Source organism: Grampus griseus, assembly GCF_964374135.1.
Source record: "Grampus griseus genome assembly, chromosome: X".
Classification (NCBI taxonomy): domain Eukaryota; kingdom Metazoa; phylum Chordata; class Mammalia; order Artiodactyla; family Delphinidae; genus Grampus; species Grampus griseus.
The window spans coordinates 127,090,441-127,104,403 of NC_138999.1; the positions used below are offsets into that span (position 1 = coordinate 127,090,441).

General features: G+C 41.6%; 1 protein-coding gene across 3 annotated transcripts in view; it reads left to right on the forward strand.

The window, feature by feature from the left end:
- Nucleotides 1-13,963, forward strand: part of MTM1 (myotubularin 1) — a 98,381-nt gene that overhangs the window by 11,690 nt on the left and 72,728 nt on the right. For 2 of the 3 annotated variants that reach the window (XM_082681708.1, XM_082681709.1), the window contains exon 2: nt 13,664-13,736. In XM_082681708.1, coding sequence (XP_082537834.1) covers nt 13,674-13,736 — 63 coding nt within the window. In that variant the 5' untranslated portion in view covers nt 13,664-13,673. Of the gene's footprint in view, nt 1-8,480; nt 8,593-13,663; nt 13,737-13,963 lie in introns of all 3 variants that reach the window. The other variant, XM_082681710.1, reaches the window with a different exon arrangement.

A 13,963-nucleotide genomic window follows, 5' to 3' on the forward strand; every position in this document is an offset into this window, starting at 1 on the left:
CCTCAAGGCCAACCTGCTCTTGTAAATTAGGACTAATTAAGAAGTATCAAGCCCAGCATTTTTAACAATTGGGAGATCCTAGGCAACATTCAGAAACCTCACCTGCTCCTTTTTCTTCTAGCCCATGTAGAGAAGGGACAGGTAGCTCCAAATCAAAATTTTCCAGCCCAGTTTTTGGAACTCTTCTTTGGAATTGCCTTCGGAGACCATGACCATGACAACTTTTACAAAATATCCTCAATGGAGTCAAATCTCTGAGTAAAGACTTGGCATTTGCCTTCAGTCCCAAATCATTTTGAGGCCCATCTATTAAATAAAGAGAGTGGGCACTCATGGGAAGCATTGTTTTTTGTTTAAAAATTGAGATATGCATCGCTTCTCGGCCTTTGAGCTAAGATCAAGTGTAAAAATTGAGATATGGTAAAAGTCATGAGATGGTGTCTTATCTAGCTTTAAGCTCTAAAAGCATTTTCAAAAGAACTGGAAGAATACTTTGCATAGTGACAGTGTCCCCGGAATAAGTACACACCATCAAAAGAGACGACTTTGTAGAATAACTCAACTAGCTACATGTGCTCTGATAGACATTTTTAACCCTTATTAAATTTTGTCCTTTTTAATATAATTTGAAAAGACTCTTCCACAATACAAAGTACTACTGCAGTCAAACAAGAAGGAATATACTGGCTCAGGGCCTCACAGACATGGATTTGGAGGGGAAAGTCACTATTTGGTTAATCATATTTAAAATGAAGTCTAGTGTTCTTATTTGTGACCAGATTTTATTACAGAGATGGAATTCCAAAAAAAAATTTTTTTATTCAGCTGTATAAGCAGGAGGCATAACGTTTTCATTTTTTAATTTGATCATCAATTAGAGAATTTAGAGCAACAGACATCTGTTAGTGGGTATAGTGGGTAAGAGAACCAGACTGCCTGGGTTTGAATTCCAGTTCCGAAAGTTCTTGGTGGACATGTTTAACCTTCCTGTTCTCAGGGTTGTGTGTTTTCATATGAAGGAGTATTAGTAGTTGCCTTATGAGGTTGTTGGCAGTATTGAAGGAGTTCATCTGTGCTTAGAACAATGCCTAGCACGTAGCAGAAAATCAGTAAATGGAAGCCAATTTGCTTTAATTGTCTATTTAACTTACACCTGTTCGTTGTCTTTATTGCTGTTTAACTTGTCTTATATTTATTCAGCTCCCCAACTCCGTTGCTAGCTCCTTGAAGACCTATCTCAGTTTTTTTTTTAGAATTTCTCACCATGCTCCAGAGTAGTTGCCTAGTACGCATTTGTTGACTGATATTTGACCTCTTTGGAAACAGGATTAAATAATTGTATATGTCGAGTAAGGAGTATCTCAGAAATGATTAGCCTGGTGTCATTTCATTATTTCTTCTAAGAAGCTATATTAATATTTCCGTGCTGGTTAACTTAATAGGTGTTCAGTGAATGTTTATATATGGATTGACAAGCTAAATTGTTCTGGTAACCGTATGTCGACCTTTTTGTAGATTGTTAATTTCTGAAGCTAACCTCTTGCTTGCTCTACTTTGGATTGTGTCCTCATAGAAGATATGTTGGTAGGCTTAGCCCCCTGTAACTCAGAATGTCATCTTATTTGGAAATGGGGTCACTGCAGATATAACTAGTTGAGGTCATACTGGAGTAGGGTGGATCCTTAATCCAGTATGGCTGGTGTCCTTATAAGAAAGGAGAACACCATGTGAAGAGACAGAGACACACAGGGACAGCACCATGTGACCACAGAGGCAGAGATTTGGAGTGATGCAGCTGCAAGCCGAGGAATGCCAGCAACCAGCAGAAGCTAGGGGGAGGCAAGGAAGGCTCCTACCCGGGAGCCTTCACAGGAGCATGGCCCTGCCAACGTCCTGATTGCAAACTTGTAGCCTCCAGAACTGTGAGGGAAGAAATTTCTGTTGTAAGCCATCCAGTGTGTGGTACTTTGTTTCAGCAGCCCCAAGAAACTCAGACTCCCATCCATTATCTTGCCCTTTTCCCCTTTGCTGCTTGAATTAGAGTGTTGACAACCCTGCAATTTCATTTCCTCTCAAATGGTTGATTTGCCTCCATTTTCTCCCATTATCCATCTTTCCCATATATTTTGAAATTAAAAAAAAAGTTTCCTGCAAGGTCAGACAAAGGTGTTGGAAAACCTGGCACACAAATGCCGTCGCAGTTCTGACACGTGTGCCAGAAGCTGTTCGGAACGTAATAGCGGTGTCTGCAGCCAGTTCACGTGGCCGCTGAGGAGAGCATGGCAAGCAGCGTGTGGAACGGTGGACCGCTCTGCAGCAGGGAAGAGGAGCAGGGCCCGGCGCCCCACGTCCACATCCGTGGCTCTTACAGCAGTGCCGTGTGAGAAGAGCAAGGGCCCGCAGAATGTGTAACCATTCCTCCTACGTATAAAAGTTCAAAACCACGCACACTCAACGTATTATTTGGGGATATATCCATATGTAGAAAATGATACAGGTATGCGAGGGAGTCATCAACACAAAGATCAGCCCTAGGGAGGGAGCTTGGAGCACCTTTAGTGCCCAGAGGCTGTCTCCAAGATCACGCAGGTTTCTGAGGGTGGAAGTGTATTCACTGCCTCATCAGCTGAGGGCCCAGGCTGCTCCGCACGGCATCGCAGTGGGAACCAGCCCCTGGCCTTAGGAAGCTCTGATCTAACAGAGAGACATAAAATGTCAATGGATAGGTAAGTGCAGTACAGCATGAGAAGTGAAATGTTAGAAATTTCTACAACATACAGAGAAATGAAGCATGTGCGTTGTATGTGCGCGTGTGTACACGGGCAGAAGCCTCCTCTGTCTTGAAGCTCCTGCTTCTCCTCCCAGTGAACGTGCCTGGAGGAATTGGGCTGAATGGCAGGTGCTCATCTCCAGCCTTCTCTCCTCTCTTTGTTTTTCTAGAAACTGCGCATCTGCTCTTCAGTTTCTTTCCGATCCTCCCCCCGCAGTGCTAATTCCAGTTGGAGGTTTCAGCGTTAGTAATGCCCAGTCTGGGAAGGTCTGTGGGAAGTTCGATGTTCTGAACCAGCGCCTTCCTCACTATTATAGCTGTGGCTCTTAGATGTTTACTCTTACCTTCAACAATTACCTTTTTTTTTTTTTTTTTTTTTTTTTTGCGGTACGCGGGCCTCTCACTGTTGTGGCCTCTCCCGTTGCGGAGCACAGGCTCCGGACGCGCAGGCTCAGCGGCCATGGCTCACGGGCCCAGCCACTCCGCGGCATGTGGGATCCTCCTGGACCGGGGCACGAACTCATGTCCCCTGCATCGGCAGGCGGACTCCCAACCACTGCGCCACCAGGGAAGCCCAACAATTACCATTTTAACTTCTGTGTAAGAAGGTACTTTTCACTTATAAATTGAAAATACGCTTTTGGGGAATAGTTTCTGCCCGGGGAAAATAGTTCTGTCATGGAGCAGATCAGCTGGGCTCATGAGTTTGGGAATTGGCAGGTGGATGGGGAACTTGATCTTGTTCCTATTTTAAAACTTTGTTTACTGGCAGGTATTTGGTGGTTACAAAATCCATTGGTGAATTTAATGATCTAAGTGTATATAAAATTGCTAGGTAGCCTTTTTACATTAAAAAAAGTTAACCTGCTGGTAGGTGGCTTTTCTAATAGTTGCTTTAGCATACCAATTTTAAGTTACGAAGCATTTCTAAAGTTACCCTGTTCCATGGCCACAGCGCATGCCGCTGGAGCCAATCAGCTGTCTTGAAGATGTGCCATTTGTCATGAGGGGACCAAGGACTAGGCTGAGTGGATCAGCTCAAATCCATCACTAACCACTGGAAAAAATGATTCAAAATGCATTCTTCACTGAATCTGAATTATAGTGTTTTTAGCCAAAAGGTCTTGGCAACATTTAAAGAAGTGGAAGTAAGTGTATTGTGATCTTTAAAGTGAATAGTAAATATCAAAATGATACAAAGAGTGAGTTTCTAAATGAAATACTGTTTAAGATTTTATAATTTCCAAAGAAGAGTCATCAAAACAATGTCCCTTGAGCCCTGAGATTTGATCTGGCTGAGTTAAATCAAGAGGCTCTAACAGGGCTTCCCTGGTGGCGCAGTGGTTGAGAGTCCGCCTGCCGATGCAGGGGACACGAGTTCGTGCCCCGGTCCGGGAAGATCCCACATGCCACGGAGCGGCTGGGCCCGTGAGCCATGGCCGCTGAGCCTGCGCGTCCGGAGGCTGTGCTCTGCAACGGCAGAGGCCACAGCAGTGAGAGGCCCGCACACCGCAAAAAAAAAAAAGGGGGGGGCTCTAACACATGTGTTGGAGGTATCTTTTTGGACAATAAGCCGCTTACATTGACAGGGGGTACTCTTTTGGAATAACTACAGTTAGATCTACTCTGAGACCTCTAGTGTATTTCGATATCCTTGAGTCACAATAGAAGGCAAAGAGGCAAGATCTCCGTGTTAGGGATCCCATGGAAAGTTTCCCTGGGCTAGGAGTCGAGTGTTGTCTTTTTTTTTTTTTTTTAATGGAAGTAGGCATGCTTTGAGAATAACCTGCTTTAAGGCTGTCTAGAGCTTTGCCAAGATTAGGTGGATTATCTCAGAAAATGTGTGCAGAGTGGTTAGGCAGTGTTAGATATTGTATATTTTATGGAAAATCCGGCCTAGTGTGTCAGCGCCACTTTGAGGAATGACTTCAAAGCATCTCTTGTAAGAGGAAGGGACCTGGTATTTGAGTGCCTCTGTTTTACCCTCTGCCATGCCAGCATTTTACACGTTACTTATCACCGCCCCATGAAGTAGGTAGTATCATGCCCACTTCACAGACAGAGAACTGCAGTCTGTCCAAGGTCGAATGACTATTATTAACCAAGTGACAAAATTGGGATTTGAAAGCCAAACTGGTCCGAATACAGATTCCCTTCCTCTTTTCAACTGTGTCACACGATTTTGCAGCTGGTCATAGTGCGATTTTACAAGGTATAAGCTACGAATGGTGGGGTTAATGGCTTATATATTAGTTTAAAAGTCTGTCATACAGAGTGAAGTAAGTCAGAAAGAGAAAAACAAATACCATAAGCTAACACATATATGTGGAATCTAAAAAAAAAGGTTCTGAAGAACCTAGGGGCAGGAAAGGAATAAAGATGCAGATGTAGAGAATGGACTTGAGGAGACGGGGAGGGGGAAGGGTCAGCTGGGACGAAGTGAGAGTGGCATGGACTTATATATACTACCAAACGTAAAATAGCTAGCTAGTGAGAAGCAGCCGCATAGCACAGGGAGATCAGCTCGGTGCTTTGTGACCACCTAGAGGGGTGGGAGGGAGACGCAAGAGGGAGGGGTTATAGGGATATATGTATACATATAGCTGATTCACTTTGTTATACAGCAGAAACTAACACAACAATGTAAAGCAATTATACTCCAATAAAGATGTTAAAAAAAGTGCACATAGACTGCTGGTAGAAGTATTAATAAAACAATATAAAAGATTTTAAAATAGGACATGACTATTATTTACTTTGGCTGAAGAAATTTCACTTGGAAATAACTTTATTTTGATAGTTTAAGGCAGAGGGTGGCAGCCCGTTTTTGTAAATAAAATCGTTCTGGAATACAGCCACACCCCTGTATTTCCCTATTGCCTGTAGCTGTCACAAAGCCTAAAATAGTTACTCTCTGGCCCTTTACAGAAAAAGTTTGCAACCCTTGTTCAAAGAAAAATGTATGAAGATGAAATAAACTCCTACTTTTGCAGTTCATTGTTTGTCTTCATGTGGGATGAGCAAGTATAGAGGTTGAATTGATCGTTCCTGGTCTCTGAATGGCTGGGGCATGAACATCTCTCTTTGGTGCAGGGTGGTTTGGTTGAGCGCATCTTAACACATCTTTTTCATTTCTTGCCTCCGAGGTGGCCTACAGTCAGAGCAACTTTTTTTTTTTTAACATCTTTATTGGAGTATAATTGCTTTGCAATGGTGTGTTAGTTTCTGCTTTATAGCAAAGTGAATCTGTTATACATATACATATGTTCCCATATCTCTTCCCTCTTCAATCTCCCTGCCTCCCACCCTCCCTATCCCACCCCTCCAGGCGGTCACAAAGCACCGAGCTGATCTCCCTGTGCTATGCGGCTGCTTCCCACTAGCTATCTATTTTACGTTTGGTAGTGTATATATGTCCATGCCACTCTCTCACTTTGTCACAGCTTACCCTTCCACCTCCCCGTGTCCTCAAGTCCATTCTCTAGTAGGTCTGTGTCTTTATTCCCATCTTACCCCTAGGTTCTTCATGACCTTTTTTTTTTTTCCCTTAGATTCCATATATATGTGCTAGCATATGGTATTTGTTTTTCTCTTTCTGACTTACTTCACTCTGTATGACAGACTCTAGGTCCACCCACCTCACTACAAATAACTCAATTTCGTTTCTTTTTATGGCTGAGTAATATTCCATTGTATATATGTGCAACATCTTCTTTATCCATTCATCCAATGATGGACACTTAGGTTGCTTCCATCTCCATGCTATTGTAAATAGAGCTGCAGTGAACATTTTGGTACATGACTCTTTTTGAATTATGGTTTTCTTGGAGTATATGCCCAGTAGTGGGATTGCTGGGTCGTATGGTAGTTCTATTTGTAGTTTTTTAAGGAACCTCCATACTGTTCTCCATAGTGGCTGAACCAATTCACATTCCCACCAGCAGTGCAAGAGTGTTCCCTTTTCTCCACACCCTCTCCAGCATTTATTGTTTCTAGATTTTTTGATGATGGCCATTCTGACCGGTGTGAGATGATATCTCATTGTAGTTTTGATTTGCATTTCTCTAATGATTAATGATGTTGAGCATTCTTTCATGTGTTTGTTGGCAATCTGTATATCTTCTTTGGAGAAATGTCTATTTAGGTCTTCTGCCCATTTTTGGATTGGGTTGTTTGTTTTTTGGATATTGAGCTGCATGAGCTGCTTGTAACTTTTGGAGATTAATCCTTTGTCAGTTGCTTCATTTGCAAATAGTTTCTCCCATTTGGAGGGTTGTCTTTTGGTCTTGTTTATGGTTTCCTTTGCTGTGCAAAAGCTTTGAAGTTTCATTAGGTCCCATTTGTTTATTTTTGTTTTTATTTCCATTTCTCTAGGAGGTGGGTCAAAAAGGATCTTGCTGTGATTTATGTCATAGAGTGTTCTGCCTATGTCTTCCTCTAAGAGTTTGATAGTGTCTGGCCTTACATTTAGATCTTTAATCCATTTTGAGCTTATTTTTGTGTATGGTGTTAGGGAGTGTTCTAATCTCATACTTTTACATGTACCTGTCCAGTTTTCCCAGCACCACTTATTGAAGAGGCTGTCCTTTCTCCACTGTATATCCTTGCCTCCTTTATCAAAGATAAGGTGACCAGATGTGCGTGGGTTTATCTCTGGACTTTCTATCCTGTTCCATTGATCTATATTTCTGTTTTTGTGCCAGTACCATACTGTCCTGATTACTGTAGCTTTGTAGTATAGTCTGAAGTCAGGGAGCCTGATTCCTCCAGCTCCATTTTTCGTTCTCAAGATTGTTTTGGCTATTCGGGGTCTTTTGTGTTTCCATACAAATTGTGAAATTTTTTGTTCTAGTTCTGTGAAAACTGCCAGTGGTAGTTTGATAGGGATTGCATTGAATCTGTAGATTGCTTTCGGTAGTAGAGTCATTTTCCCAATGTTGATTCTTCCAATCCAAGAACATGGTATATCTCTCCATCTATTTGTATCATCTTTAATTTCTTTCATCAGTGTCTTATGATTTTCTGCATACAGGTCTTTTGTCTCCTTAGGTAGGTTTATTCCTAGATATTTTATTCTTTTTGTTGCAGTGGTAAATGGTAGTGTTTTCTTAATTTCATTTTCAGATTTTTCATCATTAGTGTATAGGAATGCCAGAGATTTCTGAGCATTAATTTTGTATCCTGCTACTTTACCAAATTCATTGATTAGCTCTAGTAGTTTTCTGGTAGCGTCTTTAGGATTCTCTATGTATAGTATCATGTCATCTGCAAACAGTGACAGCTTTACTTTTTTTTTTCTGACTTGGATTCCTTTTATTGCAAAAGTCAGCACAAGTTAGTCTTGTAGATCCCGTGTTTCTGGGCATTCAGGTGCAGAACAGAACTCGCTTTGCGAGTGGTTCTCACTGGGGGCGATACTCCCCCTAGAGGCCAAATTGGAAACGGGGGGTGTTTTTGTTTTTAGTGTAATTTGTATTGAAAAATACGTTATTATAAATCACTGTCCTTTTATTATATTTCTCCTTCATCCTGAAGCACAGGCATTATATTGCTGATTTTTAAAATTGTGGTTGGTTTGATAATATCCTTGACTTTCATTGCAGGCTAGCCAAAGGGGCTTTGCACAACTTTGTTTTATAATAAGGGGAGCATTGGGTCTGGGAGTACTGAGCAGCTCTGCCCTGAGTATTTCACATTTTTTTCAAAACAGACTTCCAAGTAAAGAAAGCTCCCTTCGAAAGACCTGGAATTCTGGATTCAGAGGCTGCTTGTGCAGGACTTCTTGCTCGCTGGCAGCCTTTCGAAGTCGGTTTGCAGACTGGGTAGGTTCCCACAGCTCTCAAGGGAGCCTCCAGAGAGAGATCACCCGTAAGCTTCATTTAAACAGCAACACAGAGTAAGAAAGCACAGCGAGTAAAATCCAAAGAGGAAGGCCTGTGTGCCTTTCCTCACTGTTTGTACACGGAAAGTGTGGGAAAACCCCTAATCAAGGGCCATCGATTGCAAATCGGTGACCATGGCCACTGAGCTCCCCTTGGAGTTTAGATTTTGCTTGCAAAGGCCCAATGAGGTGGATGTCAAATTTATTTTCTAATTCTACTGCTTTTAGATGTTTCCGGTAAGGGTAAAAATGGTCCTTATTTATTTGAGAGTGCTTATAGTTACGTCTGCCGCAGGTGTTTTGTGAAATCCTATTTTTCATATGCAACGGAGAGGGGAGCGGTTTCTTAGTCTGGAAGAAGGGCGTGGGGGAAGAGGTCTTTGTACCTTAATTTGAAATATCTATTCCATTGTAAAGTCTGTAGTGCAGGATGGTAGTTCTTTTTGGTGCAAGTTCCTTATGGTGCTTCAAGGCGCCAGAAGTTAATGCCATTCTGCTGTGCAGAGCCATGGTGCCTTGAGCATCTTGATTAGCCAAGGATTGGTTTTACCCTTTTTTAAGCTTGCATAAATTTCTGACTTAAGTGAAATATCGGGCAAACAACAGTTAAGTTTTTTGGCTGAGTCTTTATTAAAGCCCAGTTCATTCATTCATTTAATGGATATCTATTAAGTACCAACTGGGTGCCAGGCACTGTACCAGGTGCTGTAACTGCAGCATTAAGTAAAACAGACCAGAATCCTCATCTGCTGGGGGCTCGTATTCTGGTAGGGGCTTGTATTCTGGTGGGAGCTTTTATTCTGGTGTGGAGGGTGGACAGTAACAACAGGTTATCTGGAAGGTGGTAAGTGGTAGGGAAAGGAGACAGAGGGAGAGAGAGGGGCAGAGAGAGAAAGAGAGGAAGGAGACAGACAGAGGGAGAGGGGGAAGAGAGGTGAAGGGACACGGAGGGACAGAGGGAGATACCATGAGACCATTGAGGTTAGTTGGCTTGAATTTAAAGAGAGACACAATTGAGGCCATGCTGTAACTTTAAAATTTGATTTTTTAAATAATGCCACCTTTATGTAGCTTTATTTGAAGGGGTTGTGTGTGTGGGGTCTCAGAGATTGCTTGCCTAGATGAGTTTTCCTAGCTATGTTTCTTACTCTAAAACTCCTTCTCTACTGAGACTGGGACCAGTCTCATCCAACCTGGTTTCTTGAAAAATAGAGATCACTTGGACTCACTTTTCCCTGGATGGAAAGGATACTGCCCTGTTAGGAGATGTCAGCTAGAGCTGGTCCTGCCACTGACTCAACGCTGGGGTCTTGTCATAGTACCCTCTCTAGGCTTTCCTGCCATCTTCTCGGTAATAGGAGAAGACTGGGCTTAAATCATCACAAAAGTTTTTTTCAGGATCAAAAAAGATAGAAGTCTACCTTTGGTTAGATTCCTGAAATTAGCATATATATAGGGAATTAAGTTTCAGTTTTCACTTTAAAGCCAAGGTAGCCCAAATTCAATGTTTTTTAAAATAAAAAGGATTGAAGCTTGATCTTTAGGGGTTTGGGGCAAAATACACTATAACCAAAAGGGTAGCTGACTTTTGTAAACTTTACTATAGCTTCTAATTATTATTGAACCCCATTTAGACCAACAGAGATATTTTATAGATGAAGATATGGATATTAGAGACAGCTCAGGGCCTGCACTCACCCATCTAGTACGTTTTCTACAACTCTGCACAGGGTCCAAATGAGACAGTATTTCCATGTACTTTATTTTTTAATATAAATGTATTTATTTATTTCTTTTCGGCTGCGCTGGGTCTTCGTTGCTGCGCGCGGGCTTTCTCTAGTTGTGGCGAGCGGGGGCTGCTCTATTGTGGTGTGCAGATTTCTCATTGCGGTGGCTTCTCTTGTTGCGGAGCACGGGCTCTAGGTGCGTGGGCTTCAGTAGTTGTGGCACGCGGTCTCAGTAGTTGTGGCTCGTGGGCTCTGGAGTGCAGGCTCAGTTGCTGTGGTGCACGGGCTTAGTTGCTCTGCAGTATGTGGGATCTTCCCAGACCAGGGCTCGAACCCCTGTCCTCTTGCATTGGCAGGCGGATTCTTAACCACTGTGCCACCAAGGAAGTCCCTCCATGTACTTTTTCAAGAGAAGCTTTATATAGCTAGATCACCACTGGCCATGCACTGTCCCTGTGGTAGTTAACGTTCTTCCTAGTATTTCTAGGGTCAGACCTAATTTGTCGAAGAATTGGTTGTGGCGTCAGCATTCAGTTATTATCATTTCATTATTGAAAAGGATGCTAATAATTTGTTAGCAAATATGTCATGTACTGTTCTAAGCCCTTCATGTGTATTACTTCATTTTGCCCAACTATGCTGTAGTAAGATAGAGATAATAGCAACCGAAACCCAGAGAAGTGAAATAATCTACCCAAGGTCAAATAGTGAATTGCACAGTCGGGATTTGAATGGAGTCGGCTCAGTACCTGTGCTGTTCAGTGTCATGCTGCTCCAGCTCCTGTACATTTCAAGGGTCTGTTGCAACCTTTCAACAAAGAGAGGCTCACTGGTGACATTTGAAAGCAAACCTCATCATGGAACTAACCCATGTTACCCAGACCCTTGGATTTCTCAGCTTTGTACTCAATCCAGCTTTTAATAGTAGCGTCTTCTAGGGTAACTCTAAAAATGAGGGCTTTAGACATAAAGACTGCATATTATTGGATTCTGTTTATATGACATATCCAGAATGGGTAAATCTATAGAGATAGAAAGCAAATATGTGATAGGGGCTGGGGGAATGGGGAGTGATAAATGATTACTAATGGGTATGGGGTTTTGGGGGGGAAGTGATGAAAATGTTCTAAAACCAATTGTGGTGATAGTTGTACAATTCTACAGATATACTTAAAACTGTTCAATTGTTCACTTGAAAGGGGTGTGTTATATAGTAGGTGAGTTATAGCTCAATCAGATAGTTAAAAATAAGGGGAAAAGGAGGACCTCCCTCTGTTAAATTTAGTTCATGTTATTTATGTTGAAAAAATATTTATTTATTTGGCTGCGCCAGGTCTTAGTTGCGGTGTGCGGGATCTTTAATTGCAGTATGCGAACTCTTAGTTGTGGCATGTGGGCTGTAGTTCCCTGACCAGGGATTGAACCCAGGCCCCCTGTATTGGGAGCACGGAGTCCTAGCCACTGGAACACCAGGGAAGTCCCTATTTAGTTCATTTTAAATTGAAGTTTTTAAATGAGGATTGATGAAAACAGGAAGACTCATCTTTCTTTTATGGTTTATAAACAGGACCGTGAAGACTGAGTCGATCATATAACCCAGCATTTGAAATGTCTTATGTTGACTTGACAGTAATAACTTAACATGTGTTTGAAGACATTGACTTATACGATAAAAATGTTTTAAATATTATAGCATCTGATTACTAAAAGTAATTCTATATCCGTTCCTGATGAAAATCCCCCAAATATGTAATATTGTTTAGTCAGTAGAATAATTTCAGGGCAGAAACATCTGACTTGCTCTATCCAGTCCATCTCATCCATTCTGCTGTCTCAGAGAATAATGGGTTATTTGACTGGATTTGAATTTACGATTAGAGAGGTTTTTTCCAAGGCTGTATTGTCTGAACTATTTTGTCTGCATTTAATTCATTCTAGAGTTATTCATTAATCTTTTTTAAAAAGTTATTTCTAATTTTAGATCGTGCTACCTCTTAATAGTTTCAGGTCTTTTAAGTTTAGTATTCCTTTCTGTAAAGAAGTATTTTATTTTGCCCTAAGTGTTCATGTTTAAGCCTCTGCAGTAGTTTCCTAGTTCCAGTGTTCTGGGATTTGGTGAACTGATACACAAGCTCAGAGCATCATCATGTTTCACAATAGTGTGTGTTTTGCACATAATCAGTCATTCGTTCATCAAATAGTTATGAGTGTCATCGTGTGCCAGGAGATAACCTTGACCCAAATGGACCCCCAGCCTTGCCCTTGGAGAGCTGAGCTCTGGTGGAGGAAGCCTGGCGGTGCTAATCTTGTAAGATTGTTCTCACCTGGCCATCTTGCTGCCTCTTTGTCCTGATGGGTACCCTCATCTGCATCTTCTTTCACCTCTCAGGCCTTACTTAAGGACATTGAACAGCAGTGCACAGCTATCAAGTCACTAGGTTTTGTTCCAAGGGGTAGTGATGTTTTCCGTGGCATATTTTGTTAGTGAGTGGTTGGTCTTTTTAATGAGCCTGGCAAAAAAGATCCTATAAATATCCACAGTCACCTGCTGAATTGGATGTGGTTTAACCACCAGTGACTTCGTATGTCTCTCTCGGTGTCATTAACTTTGATAAATAAAATAACCAAAGCACTACTTAGTTTCCTGTTGTTGCTATCATCTTCAAAAGTCTAAATAAACCCCTGCGTTACCAAGGTATTGTATGTATTCCGAATATGATGGTTTCATTTATGTCTGAATTGTGATGAATAAGCCTTATTTAAATGAAGTATATACTTTCCCTAGAAAATGCTGATTAAATCAAATCTTCCTAATTTGATTTCCATCAAATCCATGCCACTTTAACTTGCCTTAATTTAGAGAAAACAGAATTATTAAAGGGGAAAGAAGAGTGAGTTCAGCAGTCTCCCCTTTTTATCACTCTGCCTGGCTGCCTCTTAACTGTCTTTAAAAACTAAGAAATGTGGAAATTTGAAGCCTGTTGCACAATTAGTGAACATTAAGTTTTCTCCCATGACAGTTTGAAGGCTAGGAATAAAAATTCCGGGAACATGTGTGGTGTCTTCTGCTGAGCTCCCCCTTCTCTGGTCCTCCACGGTTCCCTGCACCTTCATCGGAGCTCTTTCCCATGAGCTGTGTTGTGGTTGATACTTCGTGTGTCTCATTCCCACTGGAGACTACGAGGGAAACAGGGCTTGTCAAGCGTACTCCTGCTTGTTCTCAATTGCAGTATGTTTGAAATTGCATACAATTCCATTGATACTGAATGTTGTCTTTCTTGGTAGAGTTTCCAGTATGGCCTCTGCACCGACTTCTAAATATAATTCACACTCCTTGGAGAATGAGTCTATTAAGAGGGTAAGTTGAGTTTTCAGATTTATCTGTGCCTCCTTCTCTCATTTCTCCTTTCGTATTTGAATATTAGGTGCTCATTCTGGGTTTCTTGAATTATTAATTTCATTATTTATTCACATAATGTAAATTCTGTGATACATGTGGTTTCATTAACCCGCCTTGTTCAGTAAAAGACTGATTATCTTATGTGTGTTCAGTGAGTTTTGTTTGTAAATCCTTTCACATAACTT